This window comes from Sciurus vulgaris, assembly GCF_902686455.1.
Source record: "Sciurus vulgaris genome assembly, chromosome: 2".
In the NCBI taxonomy this organism is placed as follows: domain Eukaryota; kingdom Metazoa; phylum Chordata; class Mammalia; order Rodentia; family Sciuridae; genus Sciurus; species Sciurus vulgaris.
In genome coordinates, this window is record NC_136462.1 from 41,829,919 (window position 1) to 41,852,441 (window position 22,523).

General features: G+C 40.1%; 1 protein-coding gene across 1 annotated transcript in view; it reads right to left on the reverse strand.

The window, feature by feature from the left end:
- The window catches only part of PRKCH (protein kinase C eta), a 228,341-nt gene that overhangs the window by 155,288 nt on the left and 50,530 nt on the right, over nt 1-22,523 (reverse strand). The window contains exon 2 of the mRNA XM_079125830.1: nt 1,427-1,490. Coding sequence (XP_078981956.1) covers nt 1,427-1,490 — 64 coding nt within the window. The remainder of the gene's footprint in view (nt 1-1,426; nt 1,491-22,523) is intronic.

Consider the following 22,523-nt stretch of genomic DNA (forward strand, 5'->3'; position numbering starts at 1 on the left):
AGAATGGGAGAAAATCTTTTCCACACGTACTTCAGAGAGAACACTTATCTCCAAAATTTATAAAGAACTAACAAAACTTTACACCAAAAATACAAAGAACCCAATCAATAAATGGGCCAAGGAACTGGACAGACACTTTACAGAAGAAGACACACAGGTGATTAATAAATATATGAAAACGTTTTCAACATCTCTAGTAATTAAAGAAATACAAATTAAAACAACTCTAAGATTTCATCTTATTCCAATTAGAATGACTATTATCAAGAACACAATAATAGATGTTGGTGTGGATGTGGGGAAAAAGGCACACTTTTACATTGCTGGTGGAGTTGCAAATTGGTGCAACCACTCTGGAAAGCAGTGTGGAGAATCCTCAGAAAACTTGGAATGGACCCACCTTTTGATCCAGTTATCCCACTCCTAGGTTTACACCAAACAGTTACACAGCCACATCCATGTTTATAGCAGTGTAATTCACAATAGCTAGATTGTGGAACCAACCTAGATGCACTTCAATAGAGGTATGGATAAAATAACTGTGGTATATATACACGATGGAATATTATTCAGTCATAAAGAAGAATAATATTATGGCATTTGCAGGTAAATGGATGGAGTTGGAGAATATCATGCTAAGTGAAATAAGCCAATCCCAGAAAAACCAAAGGTCAAATGTTTTCCCTGATAAGTGGATGATGATATATAATGGGGGTTGGGGGTGGGAAGTGAGAGAAGAATGGAGGAACTTCAGATTATGTAGAAGGAAATGAGAGGGAGGCTGGGTATGAAAAATGGTGGAATGAGACAGACATCATTACCCTATGTACATGTATGATTACATGAATGGTGTGACACTACATTGTGTACAACCATAGAAACGAAATGATGTACCCCATTTCTGTACAATGAATCAAAATGCAGTCTGTAAAAATTTTAAAAATAAAGAAAGAAAAAAATTTCTGTGCATTTCAAAGTGTTACAGGCCTCATTCAACCCAGACTTAAAATAAAAATAAAAAGTAGAGATTATAAGAAGAGAACATGATTCCTAAATTTCTTTCATACATATTCACAGGCAAAATAAAAGGTTGACTCAAAACCAAAAATTAAAAGTAGAGTTGAATAGGCATGAATCAAAAGAGCAGAAAAACAATTCTTAGCTAAGATGATGAGGAATTAAAACAAAAACTTTGTGAATATGTTCAACAAAATATAAGATTGCCATGTTTAGCAAATACCTTACCCTAGAAATCTGAACAGACAGAGTATTGGACAACAAAGTCCAGAAGCCCAACTTAAGACTCTGATTACTTCTAAAGTATATTTTATAAAATGCCCCTTTTATAATTTCCATGATAGAAATTCCTATGAAGTACGAGCTGAAATTACACAGATACCAGAAACCACCCCAAATGTATTCTTACCTTCAGTGAAACTTCCTGTGAGGGTTATTACCACAAATACTTTCCCCTCGGGTTCTAAATCCACCTAGAAAGAGGGAAAAAAAAGACATGATTATATTTTAATATTAAAGTAATTTTTGTAAGCCTTAAATAATTCTTTATGGAAAGACCTAAACGTATAAATTGTAACCATAAATCAAATCTAAATCTTTCATTAAATAGTCAAAAAAAAAAAAAAGGAAATGAGTAAAAACTCAAGAAATCATAAAGATTGAAAAATAAATCTAAAACAAAATCTGTTTTTTCAGAAATTCCTTCCTCTTGAATTTTATTGTCTTCCATCTGTGGCTCTTTGCAATGTACAGAAGCACCTACATCTCCTTAGAAATCCTTTCGAGAAATCTATATTTCATGCATACCTCTAGTAAGAGCAGCGTCTTACTTAATTTGGTGGCAAGTATATGAAACAGAAATAATGGCAACATACAAGGTAAAGAACAAATGTGGCAAGTTACCTATAACTCTTTAGTTTTACAGAGTCAAAAAGTATAAAGAGTCTATTGCCATCAAAGTCTAGTCAATCTTAAGGAAGCAGAAGGAAGGAAGTTCAGGAGCTTTGTATTTGCTCTTCTGGACTCATTCACAGGAGTATCAACACCCCTTGAAGTTATCCATCAGCTGAGATTTCAAGGCATGCATTCTGCAAACCAGGCAGCCAGAAGTCTCTCCCCATAGTCCCATCCTCTGTGTACACTCTCATTGCCCAGCATGGTGCCCAGGATGAACAGTGTCCTGCAGATCTGTTCTGATTCCCATGTCCCCAGGCCAGCAGGCTCTGCCCGCTTCCCACTGGATGCTAATCTCACCATCCTCAAACACCTTGAAGCCTTACAGTGTGAGTTGCTTGTGGACTCAAATGCACTCATTTACCCTAAAAGAAATCTCAGATGCAACCCATAGCCTTTGACTTTCCATCTGAAAGAAAGTAGTCAAGAGAAGCTGAGTGTGGACATGGGTGGTCATCTGGGACATAATAGTAAATTTAAATAAGCAGCAAATTACATAGTAAAGTAGAAAACACCTGCACCAGACTAGTCCATGGCCTCTAGTCAGACTCTGCCAGAGCTGGTGCTGTTCTGGACAAGGTCCTTCACCACCCCTAGCGTCCCTGTTCTCTGAGAGTCTGTGATGCCAGCATTCAGGATTTCTGACTTGTCTTCTATCACATGATCCCCAAGAACCTCAAGAGTACAGATTGCGATTTTTATTGTGCCCACAGGCGAACACAGTCACCCCCAAGGTATTTTCTTGGCTCTGGGTCACCACTATGTACTTTTTATTCTAATGCCACATTCCAATTATATACTTCTCAGAGTAGAAGATGATTGTTTTGTACAGGCTTAGAAAGATTTACCTGTATACTGTAAGTCTGTGCGTACCACTCTACCTTTCTTTGCATGAAATCTGTTCCCAGTGAGGTTACCACACTGTAAATTACCTGTGTGTTCAAATTGACTACTTGCATCATTACTAATGCTATCTTACAATATCCCCTCAACTATCTTGACACCACTTGTGAACCTTCACAGAACTGTTCTGAAAATAGAGCTCTCTGGAGAGATGACTAAACAGGATGTCAGTCTCTAATTGTCTCCACGCTGCCTTGACTTGTTTCAAGTCAAAACTATGTTATTTTTAAAAGTCACTCCCTCATCTTCAATATAGAGGCCTGGCAGAGAACACGCATGCACTCGACCTCACAACATAAACTACTGTTGGCCCAGGAGCAGCCTCTGCCACCCTGCGGACAGACAGACAGGCTGCTGGGCCGCCTATGGCTGGCCTGTAAACTCCCTCCAAAACTGCCCCAAGGGCCTGCAAAGATGACCACTTCAGCTCAATGGGTCAGAAGCTGCTCTGACAGCCAGCAGGAGATTCCACCACTCAGAATCAGGAGCCCTCGCACAGAGAAGAGGTTTGCTCCTTACCATTGGGATGGTCAAGCCAGATTCAAACACTGTCATCAAACCTTGTCCATCTGGGGCAGATGTGCTGAGATATAGGACCTTAGAATGCTGGTGACTCATTAGAGGGACATTTAAAAAAAAAAAAAAAAGTTGGTTGCACACAACAAAAAATTTTAAGATGAAAAAAGAACAAAAGGTGTAAGGGGAGTTTCAAGATGGCAGACTAGAGGGTGACTGCATTTCATATCGCTCCAGGATTCAAGAAGAGGAGGTTCTGAGAGACTCGGGACCAACTCAGAGCTTCTGGGTGAGTCTCTCCCACTGGGCAAGGCTCCCTGGACAGTGCAGTAGTCCTGTAATGCAGGAAACTTTATGGAGTAGAGTGGCCCAGTGAGACTCCCACACTGGAGCTATGAACCCGGACAACCGGGAGCATTGTAAAGGAGGGGCTGTTCAGCGAGAGGCTTCAGCGCAGAGCAAGGGTCCCAGGACGAGGCGACAGGACCAGACCACAGGCAGCTTCTTGGAGGAGGGGCTGCCCAGCGAGAGACTAACTCGCAGGGTGAGGCTCCCTGGCCCAGGAGGTAGGTTCAGACCCCCTGGGAACGTTGCAGGGGATGGCTGCCCAGCCCAGGCGGTAGTTCTGGACCAAAGGAAACTTCTTGGAGGAGAGTTGCACAGTGAGACTTCCCCACCGGGTGAGTCTTCCCCACCGGTTGAGGCTTTCCCACCAGGGTGGTAGAACCAGAGACACAGGCCCAGACAAGCCATGCCCCAACTTGCAGTCTAGGCCCCCTTTTGACTGACCATCGGTCAACAAGTGTAGGTGCCTCTGCCAACCAGCAGGAAATATACCCCACCTGAAGGCTACCACCCCTAGAGGGGCAGCTTCCTCGTGTATCACTGCATTATCAAGTTCCACCAAGACTTCAGGCTACTAAAGGCTAGGAGGTGAGTTATTGGAAATCTACAGAGACACTAAAGTCAATAGAGGAAATCTGCAATATCTCAGAGTTTCACTACTAGAGGGGTAGATACCTGAACAATATGAGAAAACAAGGGAAGAAAACGTCCCAAACAAACCTAGATGCTACATCAATAAAATCCAATGACAGCATGGCAGAAGAAATATCAGAAAGGGAGTTCAGAATATACATAATTAAAATGATCAGAGAAGCAAACAATGAGATGAAAGAGCAAATGCAGGCATTGAATGATCACACCAATCAACAGTTAAAAGAGCAAATGCGGGAAGCAAAAGATCACTTCAATAAAGAGTTAGTGATACTAAAAACAAACAAACAAACAAAAAATCCTTGAAATGAAGGAAACAATAAACCAAATTAAAAACTCCATAGAAAGCATAACCAATAGGATAGAACACCTGGAAGACAGAACCTCAGACATTGAAGACAAAATATTTAATCTTGAAAACAAAGTTGAACAAACAGAGATGATAGTAAAAAATCATGAACAGAATCGACAAGAATTATGGGATATCATGAAAAGGCCAAATTTAAGAATTATTGGGATTGAGGAAGGCACAGAGAAACAAACCAAAGGAATAAACAATCTATTCAATGAAATTATACCAGAAAATTTCCCAAATCTGAAGAATGAAATGGAAAATCAAGTACAAGAGGCTTATAGGACTCCAAATATACAAAATTACAACAGACTCACACCAAGGCACATTATTATGAAAATACCTAACATACAAAATAAAGACAGAATTTTAAAGGCTGTGAGAGAAAAGAATCAAATTACTTTCAGGGGGAAACCAATAAGAATATGAGCAGATTTTTCAACCCAGACCCTAAAACCTAGAAGGGCCTGGAACAACATTTTTTAAGCTCTGAAAGAAAACGGATGCCAACCAAGAATCTTATACCCAGCAAAACTTACCTTCAGATTTGATGATGAAATAAAATCCTTCCATGATAAACAAGAGCTAAAAGAATTTACAAAAAGAAAGCCAGCACTACAGAACATTCTCAGAAAAATATTCCATGAGGAAGAGATGAAAAACAACGATGTAAATCAATAAAGAGAGGAACTAGCCTAAAGGAATAGCTAAATAAAGGAGAAACCAAGTCAGGTCAAAAAACAAAAATGAGCCAAATGACTGGGAATACAAATCATATCTCAATAATAACCTGAATGTCAATGGCCTGAACTCATCAATCAAAAGACATAGACTGGCAGATTGGATTAAAAAGAAAGATCCAACAATATGCTGCCTGCAAGAGACTCATCTCATAGAAAGAGATACCCATAGACTAAAGGTGAAAGGATGGGGAAAAAAATATACATGGACTCAGCAAAAAAGCTGGAGTATCCATCCTCATTTCAGATAATGTGGACTTCAAGCCAAAGTTAGTCAGAAGGGATAAAGAAGGTCATTTCAGGGGCTGGGGAGATAGCTCAGTCAGTAGAGTGCTTGCCTTGTAAGCACAAGGCCCTGGGTTCAATCCCCAGCACCCAAAAAAAAGGACATTTCATGCTGCTTAAGGGAAGCATAAATCAGCAAGACATAACAATCATAAATTTTTATTCCCCAAACAGTGGCTCACCCATGTACGTCAAACAAATCCTTCTCAATTCCAGAAATCAAATAGACCACAACACAATAATACTAGGTGACTTAAATACTAGGTGACCTCTCTCCCCACTGGACAGATCTTCCAAACAAAAATTGAACAAAGAAACCAGAGATCTCACTAACACAATCAATAATTTAGACTTAACAGACATATATAGAATATACCATCCAACAAAGAGCAAATACACTTTCTTCTCAGCAGCACATGGATCCTTCTCTAAAATAGACCATATATTATGCCACAAAGCTACTGTTAGCAAATACAAGAAGACAGAGATACTACTTTGTATTCTATCACATCATAATGGATTGAAATTAGAAATAAATGAAAGAGTAAAAAACAGAAACTTCTCCAACACCTGGAGATTAAATAATACGCTACTGAATGATGAATGGATAACAGAAGACATCAGGGGGGAAATAAAAAAATTCTTAGAGGTAAACGAGAACAAAGATACATCATATCAAAATCTCTGGGACACTATGAAAGCAGTTCTTAGAGGAAAATTTATTTCATGGAGCACATTCAATAAAAGAAGAAAAAAATCAACAAATAAACGACCTAACACTACAGCTCAAAGCCCTAGAAAAAGAAGAACAGAACAACACCAAAAGTAGTAGAAGACAGGAAATAGTTAAAATCAGAGCTGAAATCAATAAAATTAAAACAAAAGAAACAACTGAAAAAATTGACAAAATAAAAAGGTCGTTCTTTGAAAAAAATAAACTTGATAAACCTTCATCCACACTAACAAAGAGAAGGAGAGAGAAAACTCAAATTACTAAAATTCGGAATGAACAAAGAAATATCACGACAGACATGATTGAAATACAAAAAATAATTAGAAGCTATTTTGAAAATCTATACTCCAACAAAACAGAAAATCTCAAATATATCAATAGGTTTCTAGACTCATATGAATTACCTAAACTGAACCAGGAGGACATACACAATTTAAATAGATCAATTTCAAGTAATGAAATAGAAGAAGTCATCAAAAGCCTACCAACAAAGAAAAGTCCAGGACCAGATGGGTTCTCAGCTGAGTTCTACAAAACCTTTAAAGAAGAGCTCATTCCAATACTTCTCAAAGTATTTCATGAAATATAAGAGGAGGGAACCCTCCCAAACTCATTCTATGAAGCCAATGTCACCCTGATACCTAAACCAGACAGAGACACATCGAGGAAAGAAATTTTCAGTCCAATATCTTTAATGAACATCAACACAAAAATTCTCAACAAAATTTTAGCAAATCGCATACAAAAATATATTAAAAAGATAGTGTACCACAATCAAGTGGGTTTTATCCCAAGGATGCAAGGTTGGTTCAACATCTGGAAATCAATAAATGTAATTCACCATATCAACAGACTTAAAGTCAAGAATCACATGATTATTTCAATAGATGCAGAAAAAGCATTTGATAAAATACAGTATCCCTTCATGCTCAAAATGCAAGAAAAAATAGGGATAGTGGGAATATTCCTTAACATTGTAAAGCCTAACATTGTAAAGCCTATCTATGCTAAGCCCATGGCCAATATCGTTCTAAATGGTGAAAAACTGAAAGCATTCCCCCCAAAAACTGGAACAAGGCAGGGATGTCCTCTTTTACCACTTCTATTCAACACTGTCCTTCAAACTCTAGCCAGAGCAATTAGTCAGACCAAAGAAATTAAAGGGATCAAACAGGAAAAGAAGAACTCAAACTATACCTATTTGCTGATGACAAGAGTATATATTTAGAGGAACTGGGAAATTCCACCAGAAAACTTCTAGAACTCATAAGTGAATTCAGTAAAGTAGCAGGATATAAGATCAATGCTCATGAATGCATTCTTATACATAAGTGATGAATCCTCAGAACGAGAAGTTAGGAAAACTATCCCATTCACAATAGTCTCGAAAAAAATAAAATACTTGGGAATCAATCTCACAAAAGAGGTGAAAGACCTCTACAATGAGAACTACAGAACACTAAAGAAAGAAATTAAAGATAATCTTAGAAAATGGAAAGATCTCCCATGTTCTTGGATAGGCAGAATTAATATTGTCAAAATGGCCATACTACCAAAAGTGCTATCCAGATTCAATGCAATCCCAATTAAAATCCTGATGATGTACCTCACAGAACTAGAGCAAGCAATGACGAAATTCATCTGGAAGAATAAGAAACCCAGAATAGCTAAAGCAATTCTTAGCAGGAAGAGTGAAGCAGGGGGTATCACAATACCACAACTTCAACTCTACTGCAAAGCAATAGTAACAAAAACAGCATGCTATTGGTACCAAAACAGACAGGTAGATCAATGGTACAGAATAGAGGACATGGACACAAACCCAAATAAATACAATTTTCTCATACTAGACAAAGGTGCCAAAAATATACAATGGAGAAAAGATAGCCTCTTCCATAAATGGTGCTGGGAAAACTGGAAATCCATATGCAACAGAATGAAACTAAACCCCTATCTCTCACCCTGCACAAAAATCAACTCAAATGGATCAAGGACCTCGGAATCAGACCAGAGACCGTGCATCTTATAGAAGAAAAAGTAGGTCCAAATCTTCAACATGTCGGCTTAGGATCAGACTTCCTTAACAGGACTCCCATAGCACAAGAAATAAAAGCAAGAATCAATAACTGGGATAGATTCAAACTAAAAAGCTTTCTCTCAGAAGAGGAAACTATCAGCAATGTGAAGAGAGAGCCTACAGGGTGGGAGAAAATCTTTGCCACTCATACTTCAGATAGAGTGCTAATCTCCAGAATATATAAAGAACTCAAAAAATTCTACACCAAGAATACAAATAACCCAGTCAACAAATGGGCTAAGGATATGAACAGACGCTTCACAGAAGAAGATCTATAAGCAATCAACAGATATATGAAAAAATGTTCAACATCTCTAGTAATAAGAGAAATGCAAATCAAAACTATCCTAAGATTCCATCTCACCCCAATTAGAATGGCGATTATCAAGAATACAAGCAACAATAGGTGTTGGAGAGGATGTGGGGGAAAAGGTACACTCATACATTGCTGGTGGGGTTGCAAATTAGTGTAGCCACTCTGGAAAGCAGTGTGGAGATTCCTTAGAAAACTTGGAATGGAACCACCATTTGACCCAGCTATCCCACTCCTCGGCCTATACTCAAAGGACTTAAAACCAGCACACTACAGAGATACAGCCACATCAATGTTCATAGCTGCTCAATTCACAATAGCCAGATTGTGGAACCAACCTAGATGCCCTTCAGTTGATGAATGGATAAAGAAACTGTAATTGATATATATATACAATAATATTCCATTGTGTGTGTGTGTGTGTGTGTATATATATATATATACAATATATATACACATATATACAATATATATAAATATATATATATAATGGAATATTACTCAGCCATAAAAAAGAATAAAATTATGGCATTTGCAGGCAAATGGATGAAATTGGAGAATATCATGCTAAGTGAGATACGCCAACCTCAAAAAAACAAAGGACAAATGATCTTGCTGATAAGCAGATGATGATACATAATGGGGGGTGGGAGGGGGGCAAGAATGGAGGAAGGAGGGACCGTATAGAGGGAATAGAGGAACAGAATAAATCAAACAGCATTGCCCTATGTAAATGTATGATTATAGAAATGGTACGCCTCTACTTCATGTACAAACAGAGAAACGAGATGTACCCCATTTGTTTACAATTAAAAAAAAAAAAGATGTAAACACACCACAGGGAGTAAGGGAAACCACCATTCCCTGAAACTTTTACTTGCAGTTTGGTGTAGATGTATAAGAACGCACTGGGTTTTAATGTAAAAATGTGCTTCTTCCTTACTCCATCATGGAGAAAGATGTGGCCTTAGGGCTTATGTGCTCCATCTATACAACACTGATGTGCTGTTAATTATTATGGTGGTTGCTTGGATGTCCCAGTGACAGCCAACTGCCTCCTTCAACAGCTGGCCTACTTCATTCCTGTACTCCATCAAAAGTTCCTTCCCTATGAGCAGAAATGCTGAGACTCACTGACCCTACTGCTGTCCTCTACCGTTCTAGTGAACACTGACTCTCTAGCTAGCATATCTATTCCAGCTTCTGCAAATAGCACTTGAACTTTGCGAACTATCCCTCCCTCACGTGTAGTCCAAATGGTGTAGCAGGAATTCTGCCTAAGCACCAGAGTAGACATGCAAACCCAGGCCTTGCCAATCAGAGCACTGAGTCCCTCCAGCTAGGATGACTGGCCTGGAGCTAGCACCTTCCCTTTATCTAGTTATCAGAATAATTATTTCTCCCTCCCCTCAGTAATGCCTGGATCAGGTTTGGGCACCAAGTCCAAGCAGATCCAATTAGGAATCCCAGATCTACAAGGAAGACACAAGTACTCAGTTCTGCTGAACTTCAGTCTGGAAGGACATAAACTTGGGAGTCTCTGGTACCCTTACTCTCAGCACATTTTCTTGGAGAATGAAGCTCAAAAGGAAGAGATAGGTAGGAGACAGAAGGGAACCAGGTCTTGATGATGTCATTTCAATCCACAGATCAGGCCATGCTGGATTCTTCTGGATGTTTCAGTTATCTGAGCCCATATATCCTCCTCCTTTGTTTTCGCTAGTTTGAGTAGGGTTTTCTATTGCTTGCACCTACAATATATCCATATTGTCAGAAAAACAGGATAAATCAAATATTTATCAATAATTACACATCCTCCCAGCATGCCGTCCTCTGCAGTCACTTCTCTGCCTCCCTCCAGCACTGCAGCAACGCCGGCCCCTCACGGCAGCCTACTGCAGAATGCAGACCTGGGTCCATCTTCAACGCAGCTGACCACCTCTCTGCAGCATTTGATTCCCTTCGTCATGACTCCCCCAGGTTCCCTGCTTCCAGGACACCACTCTTCCCTGGTCCTCCTATTGTTCTCCTCTGACTTTCTCTCTCAGGCTCCTCCCAGGACCTCTCTCTGACTGCCTTTCAATCTTGTTGCTCTTCAGGGCTCTTTTTCTTTCCACTGGAAGACTCAAAACCATGACTGCAACATCCACCTGAGATATTTTTTCATCTTTGGGGTAGAAGTGGGACAACGAAACAGAGTGGAACCCTCCAAGAGCATGCAGCCTGAAGACAAGGGACCACGACAGAGTTATTTCGTAAGTCTCAACGTAGACCTCTCCTCCACACCTGTATTTGTACCTTTTCTGAAAATCTCCATCCCAGTATCCCATGCTCCACCTAATCAACATCCCTTCTTCCTTTCCCAACCCCACCACTTACCCAGCAGCCCACAGTGGAAGCCTGGTCTTCTCATCATCAAGTCCACTTTCAGAGTCCTTCCTAAATCCACCCCTCCCTCTCCATTCCTATTACCATGCCTCATCTGTCCTCTGACAATGGCCTTTTAGTTGTGCTCAGATTACTGCTACCAGTGTGCTGTTTTAAAAATTAAAAGCTGACCATGTGACTTCCTCATTTAAAATCCATCAATGTTTCCATGTCCTTCTACTATATAGTATAAACCCCTTAGCACAGCACACAGCCCGTATACCATGCCTCTTCCCATCTTCCACCCTGTTTCCCACACCAGCCCAAGCACGTAAAACCAGTACACCAGGACCTGCCCCGCCCTCTTATCTTGTGATATAGGAGCTTGAACCCAAGGCCTTGAACACACTTGCAGAATGCTCTACCACTAAGCTGCATGCATCCCCTGCCTCTTAATTCTCACACATGCTTTTTAACAAATGGTATTAAGACAACTGGATATCCATATGCAAAAGAATCCAGTTGTACCCTTACTCATAAGATGTTTAAACATTAACTCAAAATCAATCAAGACTTAGATGCAAGAACTAAAACACTCTTAAAAGAAAAGAGGACTAAATTTGTCTTACCTTGGACTAGGCAATGACATTTTAGACAACACCAAAACAAAAGAAAATTATAAATTAAACTACATGAAAACTGAACACATTTGTGCTACAAATGATCTTATCAACAAAGTGAAAAGACAACCCACAGAAAATATTTGTAAATCATAAATCTGATAAGAACTCGTATTCAGAATATGTAAAGAATTCTCACAACTCAATAATGTAAAGACAACTCCATTTTAGAAATAGGCAAAGGATTTGAATAGACCCTTTTCCAGAAAAGATACACATCTGACCAATGGACACATGAAAAAATGCTCAGCATCTTTAGCATAAGGGAAGTGCAAATCGAAACCCCAATGAGATCACACTTCACACCCAGCAGGATGGCTATAATCCAAAAGACAGACAGCACTGTGTGTTGGCAAGGATATGGACATTTGAAACCTGTACATTATGGGACTATAAAATGATCAGCCACTTTGGACAAGAGTTTGACAGTATTTCAAAACATTAAACACAGATTTAGCATATATGATCCAGCAATTCCACTCCAAATTTACCCAAAAGAATTGAAAATAATGTTCTTACAAAAACTTATACAAAAATGTTGACTGTGGCATTATTCGTAATAGCCAAAACATGGAAACAACCTAAATGTCCATCAATCAAAAGAATGAATTACGATTTATTCTATACAATGAAATATTATTCATCAATACAAAATACTGATAAATGCTATAGCATGGATAAATCTTGAAAACACTAAACAAAGTAAAAGAAGTCAGTCACAAAAGTCCACACATTATATGATTCTATTTGTATGAAATGTTCAGAAAAGACATTTTAAAAAAATCTATGGTGAGCTGGGTGCAGAGGTGCATGCCTGCAATTCCAGCAGCTTGGGAGGCTGAGACAGGAGGATCTCAAATTCAAAGCCAGTCTCAGCAAAAGCAAGGTGCTAAGTAATTCAGTGAGACCTTGTCTCTAAGTAAAATAAAGAATAGGACTGGGGATGTGGCTCAGTGGTTGAGTGCCCCTCAGTTCCATCCCTGGTACCAAAAAACAAAAACAAAAAACAAACAAACAAACAAACAAAACCATCGTGAAAGAAAGTAGATTAGTGGTGGCTTTGGGCCAGAGGGAGAAAGGGGAGTGAGAATTAACTGCTGATGTCATTCTTTTTAGAGGAGATTAAAATATTCTAAATTTTCTTTTTGTCACATGGTAATACTATGTTTGATGTTTTTTGTGTGTTGTGTTTTTATTAATATATTTTTAATTGACAAAAAGTAATTGCATAAATTTATGGGGTCCCATGTGACATTTCAATACATGTATATAATATATAATGGTCAGATCAAGGTAACTGGGTAACCATTACCTCAGGCATTTATCATTTATGCTAGGAACATTCAAAATCCACTCTATTAGCTATTTTGAAATATATTCAGTTAGTTGTTGTCAATCATATTATCCCAAAGAATGTTAGAAATGATTCCTCCTGTTCCTATGAACCATCCTCCCCCCCAACACCCTGTCCAGGCTCTGGCAACCACTGTTCTATTTTCTGCATTTGTGACATCAACTTAGCTTCTACATATAAGAGAGAACATGAAGCATTTTTCTTCTAGTGCCTGACTTATCTCACTCAGCATAACATCCTCCAGTTCTATCCATGTTGCTGCAAATGACAAAATTTCATTGTTTTTTGTGGCTGAATAATATTCAACATTCCATTGTGTACCTATAGGTTTTCCTTATTCATTTATCCACTGATGGACACAGAGGTTCATTCCATAGCTTGGCAGCTGTGAATAGTGCACATGTCTCTTTGATACACGGATTTCATTTCCTCTGGATATATATACCCCAAAGTGAGGTTTACTTAGATCATATGGTAGTTCCATTTCTAGTATTTTTTTAGGAACCTCCATAATGCCTGTACTGATTTACATTCCCACCAACAGTGTATGACAATTCCCCTTTCTCTACACTCTTACCAGCATTTATTATTATTTTTTAAATAACAGCCATTCTAACTGGGGTCATATGGTATCTCATTGTGGTTTTGAATCATATTTCTCTAATGATTAATAATGTGGATCAACTTTTCATACCTTGGTCATTTGTATATCTTCTTTTGAGATATGTCTATTCAGGTCATTGATCTAGTTCTTAATCAATTGTTTGTTTTGCTGTTAAGTTCTTTGAGTATATTGCATATTCTAGAAATTAATCCCTTGTGGGCAGAACATATTTTCTCTCATTCTGTAGCTTTTCTCTTCACTGCTGATTGGTTCTTTCACTGTGCAGAAGCTTTTCAAATTAATGTAAAACCATTTGTCAATTTTTGCTTTTGTTGCCTGAGTTTGGGGGATTACATTTAAAAAAAATTGTTGCCCAGACCGATGTCCTAAAGCATTTTGGCCAAACTTTCCGTTCTCACATTTAAGTTTTGGATTTGTTTTGCTCTCAGTGTGTGCTCTGCGTGGGAAGCTTCTATCTCTTCACCTGGGACCATTGCCAGGTGACAGGGGTCTAGTTTCTTTCTTCGGCATAGGGATACCCACTTCTCCCAGCACCATTCATTGAAGAGACTTTCCTTTCTCCGATGTGTATACTGGCTGACTTCATTGAAAATCAGTTGACTGCAAATACATGGATTCTAAATTTTCATTTTCAACTATGCATCATTTATTGTATATCAATAATACCTTCATTTTTTTTTAAAGACAAAAAACTCTTGATAAGGATGATGGGAGTCCTTCCCCTGAACAAAAAACTCCTCCACCAGTAGTTCTTTGCCTTGTGCTCTTTATTTTACCCTCTACCCATCAGAAAATCTGTCTGATCACATGGTTTCAGCCCTCTGGGTTTTTAAAATTCTGTTTCTAGTATTCTATATTTTAATCCCTGAAGATCAACCAGCCCTGGCTTGCTGCAGCCCCAGGGGAAAAGCGTTTCCTAGTTAGATGACTCCCATGTGCATCTTCACTGCAATCTGTCCCTTGAGTTCGAGTTCCAAGTAATGGCCTCCTTGATAAGAATCGATCATTGTGCCCTGTATGAATCAATGTTGCCTCAAATATTACACCTCCCTGTGGAGCTTTACCTTCCGCATGTGGCTGAATAACAGCAACACCAGAGGAGACCTGGGTCCCGAGCTAACTTCATCCTATCTGGTCTGACTCTGGGCAAACCATTCAACCTCTCTATAGCATGGAATCATGGGAGAGGGGTATTAAGAATATACACACCCAGGCCCACCAACAATATGCTGATTTCAAATTTTCTGGGGAAAATGAAGGAGAGGCATCAGTTGTTTTTAAAACACTCACTCATCCTTTGTCCTCCAGAAATGCAATACCCTTGAAGCTGGGCACGGTGCAGCACCCCTGTAATACCAATGACTAGGGAGGCTGAGGCAGGAGGATCGAAAGTTCAAAGGCAGTCTCAGCAACTTAGCAAGGCCCTAAGCAATTTAGGGAGACCCTGTCTTGGAAAAAAAGGGAGGAGGGCTAAGAAGGTGGCTCAATGGTTAAGTACCCCTGCGTTCAATCCTCAATACCAAAAACAAAAACAAAAAAAAAAAAAAGAGAGAGAGAGAGAAAGAAATGCAACCCCCCCCCCCCAAGTAAGTAAGAAAAACATATCTACCATGACAGCCAAGGACCCTTCCAAAAGTGCCATCCTCATCGACTACACCCATCAAAGCCGCTGGTTTCACGGGGCCCTCAGAATAAAGCTTTCCCTGCTCCATTAGTCTTTTAGGCCACCTGGGTTCCCCGTGCTGAATCCCATTCATACACCCAAATCTCTTTTTCTAAATTCTACTTGTGAACCTGCTCTTCTGGTCAGGCCTGACTCCTCTCTCCACTTGGGCCACACCTTTGCTCTTGGTTCATGCTCTGCCTGGGAAGTTTCTATCTCCTCACTTCACCCATCTGTCCATTCATTATCACTTTCACTAAATGACTCCCAGGTTTGGGACCACTGCCAGGTACTCAGAATTTCCCAGAGAAGCTCCCTAGCATTGCAGGTAGGAAGGGTCACCAAGCACACCTGAGGAAGAGGATGCAGCCTAGGAGAAGAGGAAGGGACTACTGCCAAAGAGATCTTGACATCCACACTGATCCCTCCAGTCTCAAAATCCCTGTATCAACTAATATTTAAATACTCCTGTACCCTTAGGCAGTTAGCTAAATGTTCACGTGTTTATATCTCATCATTTGCAATAAGCCTGGATCTGATACTTCATTTCCCAAGGGACCTAGCAGAATTCCTTGACCAAGTAACCCCCCATATTTCCTCACCTCTAAAATAGGATTGATAATCTTCACTACAGGATAAAATACTATGTGACAGTACCTTGTGAAAAATAAAATAAAAGCACTCCAAGATGGCTCCAAGGAATATCAGCAGCATACAGACTACAGGGGCCAACTGCTTAGGAATTACATTCAGTTAGATTGATGTGCCCACCAGATCCCCTTTTGGCTAACATCTACTATGTCTTAGCTTCACTTTGCAGAAGTTGGGCAAATTGGATCCCTGGCCCATGAAAGGAAGGTGTTTAAAAATAAAAAAAAAAAAAATAAAAATATAACTAGCCCTAAGGTTCCATGATTTTTAACAGACTTGGATAAAGTCCTACACATGAGGTTCAAGGAAAAACGCAGTTAACTGGTAATAATTTACAACCATTTCCCTTCACAAAAGGCATTAGAATTGATCACAGACAGGAAACATCTAACTATTCAATATTCATCTCAGCCTGGAATCAGAAGCCTAGGTACTCAATATTCATCTCAGCTTAGCATATTAAAAGAAAAAAAAAATCCTTTATTTGGTCCAAAGATAGAAGGTTCACCTAGATTCTATGGACCTATTAAGCATAGAGTGCTTTGTCTTCTCTGTGACAGAGAAGTCAACAAAATTTAAATTCTTGGCCAGGTGGCCCTTTTCTATTGCTTTTCTGTCTTGTGCTAGGGATAAATAACAAAGAAGCCCAAAAACATGATAAAGCATTTCATGATTCTCTTCCAACTGAAAGTCACAGGCTCAAAATGAGAGTTCAAATTTGTACAGGAAAAAAAACTTACAGGATTGTACCAATAACCTTGTTCTTTAATAATTAAAATAACAGCTTAATCTGAAGTTCTGACAATGTGCTGGGGCCCTGCTAAGTGCTTAAGCTATACTATCTCTCACCTTCACCCTCCCCATCATATGGATGGGAAAAATGGAGGCTCAGGGAGGTTACAGAATTGGTTCAGGTCACACAAACAGTGAAGGCCAAGCCAAGATCTAGATGCTGGAAAGATCCCTCCAATGGAGCCTCACCAGTCTCCCTCAAAGCTGCTGTGACTACACCTGTCTGCAGGTCTGTCTACTACAGTCAGCTCAACCCACAGTCAGCCTGCCCCAGCTTCTGGCACATGAAGTCATCACATCACCCATCTCCCTGGAACCCAGGCAAGACGCATGTCCTCAGCACCCAACTCCTGCCCAACATCCAGGATGGCACCAGGTTGATGGTGTTGCTCAACTGCTCCCATTGAGGACAGGAGGCAGGAGTTACCAAGTGAGCCAGTCTGCGCTGGGGCCGATGGAATGTGCAGGCAGTTCAGGTCCCATGAGTCAGCTGCAGGGAGAGCCCGCGTCAGTGCCATGTGCTGCAGACACACAACCCGTCCCTCGAGTAGGAAGGCTTTTAGAGGAACAGGGGGTGACTAAGCAAACACTGTGTGCCTGTTGACCTTCTGCTCTCACCTCTAAAACAACCAAACTCAGTTTTGTATGTTAAAAAGCATGCTAAGAAGTATCACAGATTAAAAAGAGTCAGAAAATAATAAAGACGCAAACTGAACAGAAAATTGAGGCTTGTTAAACCCAACCGGTTTAGGACGAAAGAAAATACTAGCATTATTTTAGCAACTAAGTCCTTAGCTCATCCCTGGCCTGCTAAATTTGGACCCTATGTGAGGTGGGGGGAGTACAGGGAGAGCTCTAGACCGTGGTCATGACACTAAAATTGGCTATGTGCCATTTGAGCAAGTCACCTGGTTTCTGCACCTCAAAAATGAGGTGGATGGAACCTTTCAGTCCTTTTGATATTGAAGAGTGTGACTCAAGTCAGACAGTTCCTGAACTCCACAGAGCACTTAATGGCACTAGAAGACTACTAACCAATCTGGTTCTAAAATACATACTTGAGGCTCCTGCCCCCTGCTAAACATACCCAAGAAGTTACTATAAATTTAAATTTAGAATTATTACAACTCCAGAGCCCATTCTCCCTATGTTCTAGCTTAAAAGATGTACCTTCTGGCAAAAGTAATATTCTTTAACAATAAAATTAATTTTTTGAAGTTCTTCCATCCATCATTAAATAGTCAAGGGATAAGTAGTAAAGACTGAATACCTCTGAGGACTAGAATATTTTTTCTTTGCCAAAGAGAGGACTAAAGGTTAAAAAAAAAAAATGACCTTGTGTAAGTCATGGTGGTAGTGGTGGAAGGTCTGTCTGTCTGTCTAAATCTTTGACTCCAATATCTGAGGATTGAAAGTATCGATTAAATAAAGACAGACACCTTAGGCTTTTCAAAACATTCTGCTACAACTCTTTCCCCTAATTGTGCAAGTACTTTAATTCTGTACCTTGGTGAATGAAGAACCTTTGTCTTCATTCACCTCACCAAGAAGTCCAGAGCTTCTAGTGGCCCTCATGGACAAAAAGAATGGACCAAGTTCTGAAAAAATCAAATGCCCATCCTAGAAACCAGCAGAGGACTCAGAACAGCACCAGCTGCCAAGCAAAACTCTCCCTCCAGAAGTGAGAAGGCACTTTCCTCCTCCAGGAAGGCACCCCAAAGGAGCTCAAGCCAGAGCAGTCTCTGGAGTGAGAGAGGGGAACCCCCCTGATGTGTGCACGCTCCACACCACATTTCAGCACAGCAAAGAACACTCCCAACACGCACTCTCTGCATGAGCCCATCTTTTTCTGCTTCCAGAAAGGAAGCTTGCTTACTCTGTGATTGCCAGGAGCAGATATTAAATGAAAGGGGCAGGCGTCCTTGGGACCCTAGCTAAAGGGGAGGAATGTACCCAGGCTTGCTCTTCCTGCTCAGCAGCCTCGCAGCCCCTTCCTACCTCTCACCTCTCTGGGTTGCTTGATGAGTACTGTCAGCCCCATGCTGGGCCTCCTTCTCTGAGGGGAACCCCACAAGAAAAGACCAATATTAGGCAATGGAGAATCTAGTAAGCTTTGCCACTGATGCTGTTACAGTTGTAGAAAATAAAGAGGCCATGAAATAATTATTCCTTCCTGCCCTGCCCCCATCCTAACATATGTTAGACTGAAGATGTCAGGTTTAAATAAAAGGATATAAATAAACCAGAATTATTCTATATCACTGGTTCTCATCCTCCATTGGTAATGGAGGAAAGAGGTAAAAGCCCTAGTGAAACCAAAGAAAGCAAAAGTCAAAACTACATATTTTGTAGATGTAAGCATCTCCAGATGTTTTGCAGATCTGTCCACTAAACTGCACACTGCCCTTTCTCTAAGTCATGGTTGGAAGGCTTGGAATCTGAGGGGGCTTAGAAAATACATCAAGCCCAAGTATCTACCTCAACAGTTATTTTATAATACCTTTACTCCTTTTGGTCTTTGGTAGAGAAGAAAAGGAAAATGCCTCAAAACAAGGAACATTTGTGCATACCTAGAAATTCAGGGAGCAATTTTCCATGTGGACTAGAGAAGTGGAGGCACACACAAACAGGATCTATGCGGGGTCACGAGAGTAACGAGGCTGGAGAGGAAAGCCCATCAGATCAATGGGGGCCTCATGACATGCTGGGAGGCTGGGCCTTATCCCGAGGTGATGGACTTCAATCAGCCATGTCGCAGTATTATACCTACATGTCAGACCCCTACAGTTGGGATGTTGGGGTCATAAGGGTAGAGAATTTGATGGTGGAGATACACAGTCAAGGGCTATTCCAATGGTCTTGATGAAGGATGGTGGTGACTTGAACTAAGTCAGCAGAAAAGTAGAATGAGGGGAAATACATGGGGTGGAGCAGCAGCTGGACATTGTTAATGACAAAGGGGAGACACAGTGAAAGAGATGGAGTCTCCAGGGCCAGCAACAACTCCTGGTACCATTAACTGAGATGGGCTCCAAGGGAATGAGCAGAGCTGGAGGAAGATAAGGAGTGCAATGCATGATCACTATCCGTGTGGACTGAGGATCCAGTAGGCTACCCTTAGTGGTCTCTTGAAATTCAGATGGAGAAGGAGGTATGGCACCAAAATACAAATTGTAACCAGTGTAGTCCCAACTGGATAGGTAAGTGGCCACATCAAAAGTGCTACTCAGATAAAGAGAAGGAGCAATCACTGGGCTGGGGCAAGGCTGGACGTGGGAGGTGGCATCTGCATTGAAGCCTGAAGGTGAGCTTCACTGAGTGGCAGGCGAGACCACCCAGGGTCAGAGACATGTGGTGAGAAGGCAGCCAGCATCAGAGCACAACACTAGAGCAGTGGGTTGCAGCTGTGTCATACAGAGAACCAAGAAAGAAGGCTGCACCCCTCCAGATCTCAACCTCATCATGAAGGCCAAAGGGAGTCAGTAGAGGCTTTTGATAATGTATAATGATGGAGATGAATGTGTAGAAAGGGCATTTTATCTGCAAGACCAATGAACAGGGAGACAGCTCTGGTCTAGAAATGTGAACAGTCAGAAGAGGGCAATCAGCATGATATTCTCCAACTCCATCCATTTACCATCAAATGCCATAATTTCACTCTTCTTATGGCGAGTAATATTCCATTGTGTATATATACCACAGTTTCTTTATCCATTCATCTATTGAAGTGCACCTAGTTTGGTTCCATAGTTTAGCTATTGTAAATTGAGCTGCTATAAACATGGACGTGGCCACATCACTGTAGTATGCTGATTTTAAGTCCTTTGGATATAAACCAAGGAGTTGGACAGCTGGGTCAAATGGTGGTACCATTCCAAGTTTTCTGAGGAATCTCCATACTGCTTTCCAGAGTGGTTGCACCAATCTGCAGTCCCACCAGTAATGTATGAGTGTACCTTTTCCCCCACATCCTCGCCAATATTTACTGTTGCCTATAATCTTGATGATTGCCATTCTGACTTGAGTAAGATGAAATCTTAGTTTTGATTTGCATTTCTCTAATTGCTAGAGATGTTGAACATTTTTCATATATTTATCAATGGTCTGTATATCTTCTTCTGTAAATTTTCTGTCCAGTTCCTTGGCCCATTTATTTATTGGGTTATTTTTTTTTTCTAGTGTCAAGCTTTTTGATGTTAAAACTTTATATCTCCTAGAGATCAATGATTTATATGTGAATGCTAATTCACAATAAGTGGGGGACATTAGGAAAGAATGGAGTTACTTTAGGTAGAGGGGAATGAAGGGAGGAGAGGGGATATGGAGATAGGAAGGATAGTAGAATGAAACAAACATTATTACCTTATGTATACATATGACTGAATCAATGATGTGATTCTACAACACATACAATCAGAAAAATGAGAAATTATATCCCATTTACATATGATATATGGAAGTGCATAAATGCATTCAATTGTCATGTATAACTAATTAGAAGAAATTAAAAATAAAAAAAAACATTAAGGGCAAAAAACAAAAAGAAGAAGAGGGAAATCAGTGAAAATTAAAAATCATCTGAAGAGAACAAACAAAGGCAGTCAGCAGGTCAAAGCAGAAGTGAAGTTTTAGGCCTGGGTAACCCAGAAGAGGGGTCAGTAACTGATCTCCAGGTCAATTTCAGCTTGCGGCTATTTTTGTAAGCAAAGTGTGATGGAAACATTGCCATGCCCTTTCTCACTTGCATGTATGGCTGATTTTGTTCTAAAGGTAGAAATGATTGTAGTCATGCGCCATGTAATAACATTTCTCTACACGACAGACCAAGGATTTGACAGTCCCATCAGACCATGATGGAGCTGAAAAGTTCCTTTCACTTAGTGTCGTTCTAGCCGTGGTAATGCTACTGTGCAGTGCATTGTTAGAGGTGATACTGGGGTTACTACAACGCTGCCAGTCATATGAAAGTACAGGACTGTACATAATGCTTGATCATAATAAATGTTACTGGTTTTATGCACTTATCATCGTATACTTATCACTGCAATTTTAGAGTGTACTCCTACTTATTTTTAAAAGTTTACCATAAAACAGCATGCTGCTTACCCCAGCTCACATTCCCCCCATCTCCTGATTGCATTTGGAGGCCACCTTCAGTGACTGCCCTCCAGGTTTGTGTAAGGGCACTCTATGATGTCTTATGACAAAATCATCAACAACACATTTCTCAGACGTATCCCCATCGTTAAGCAACACATGATTGTAGTTGTGACAGCTCTTATGGCCTACAAAGCAAAAATATTCACTGTCTGCCTTTTATGGTAAAAAATCTGCCAACCTCTGTTACCATTAATCAGGCAGGGAACTCAGAGGGAAAGAACACATTTTAGAAGGAAGGAAATGAATTTAAATTTGGACACAAAAGTACTCAAATAGAAACATCTGGCAAGGAGTTAGAAATAAAGGCAAATTGTGGAGTAATGTAGGGCTGGAGTAATTAATTTG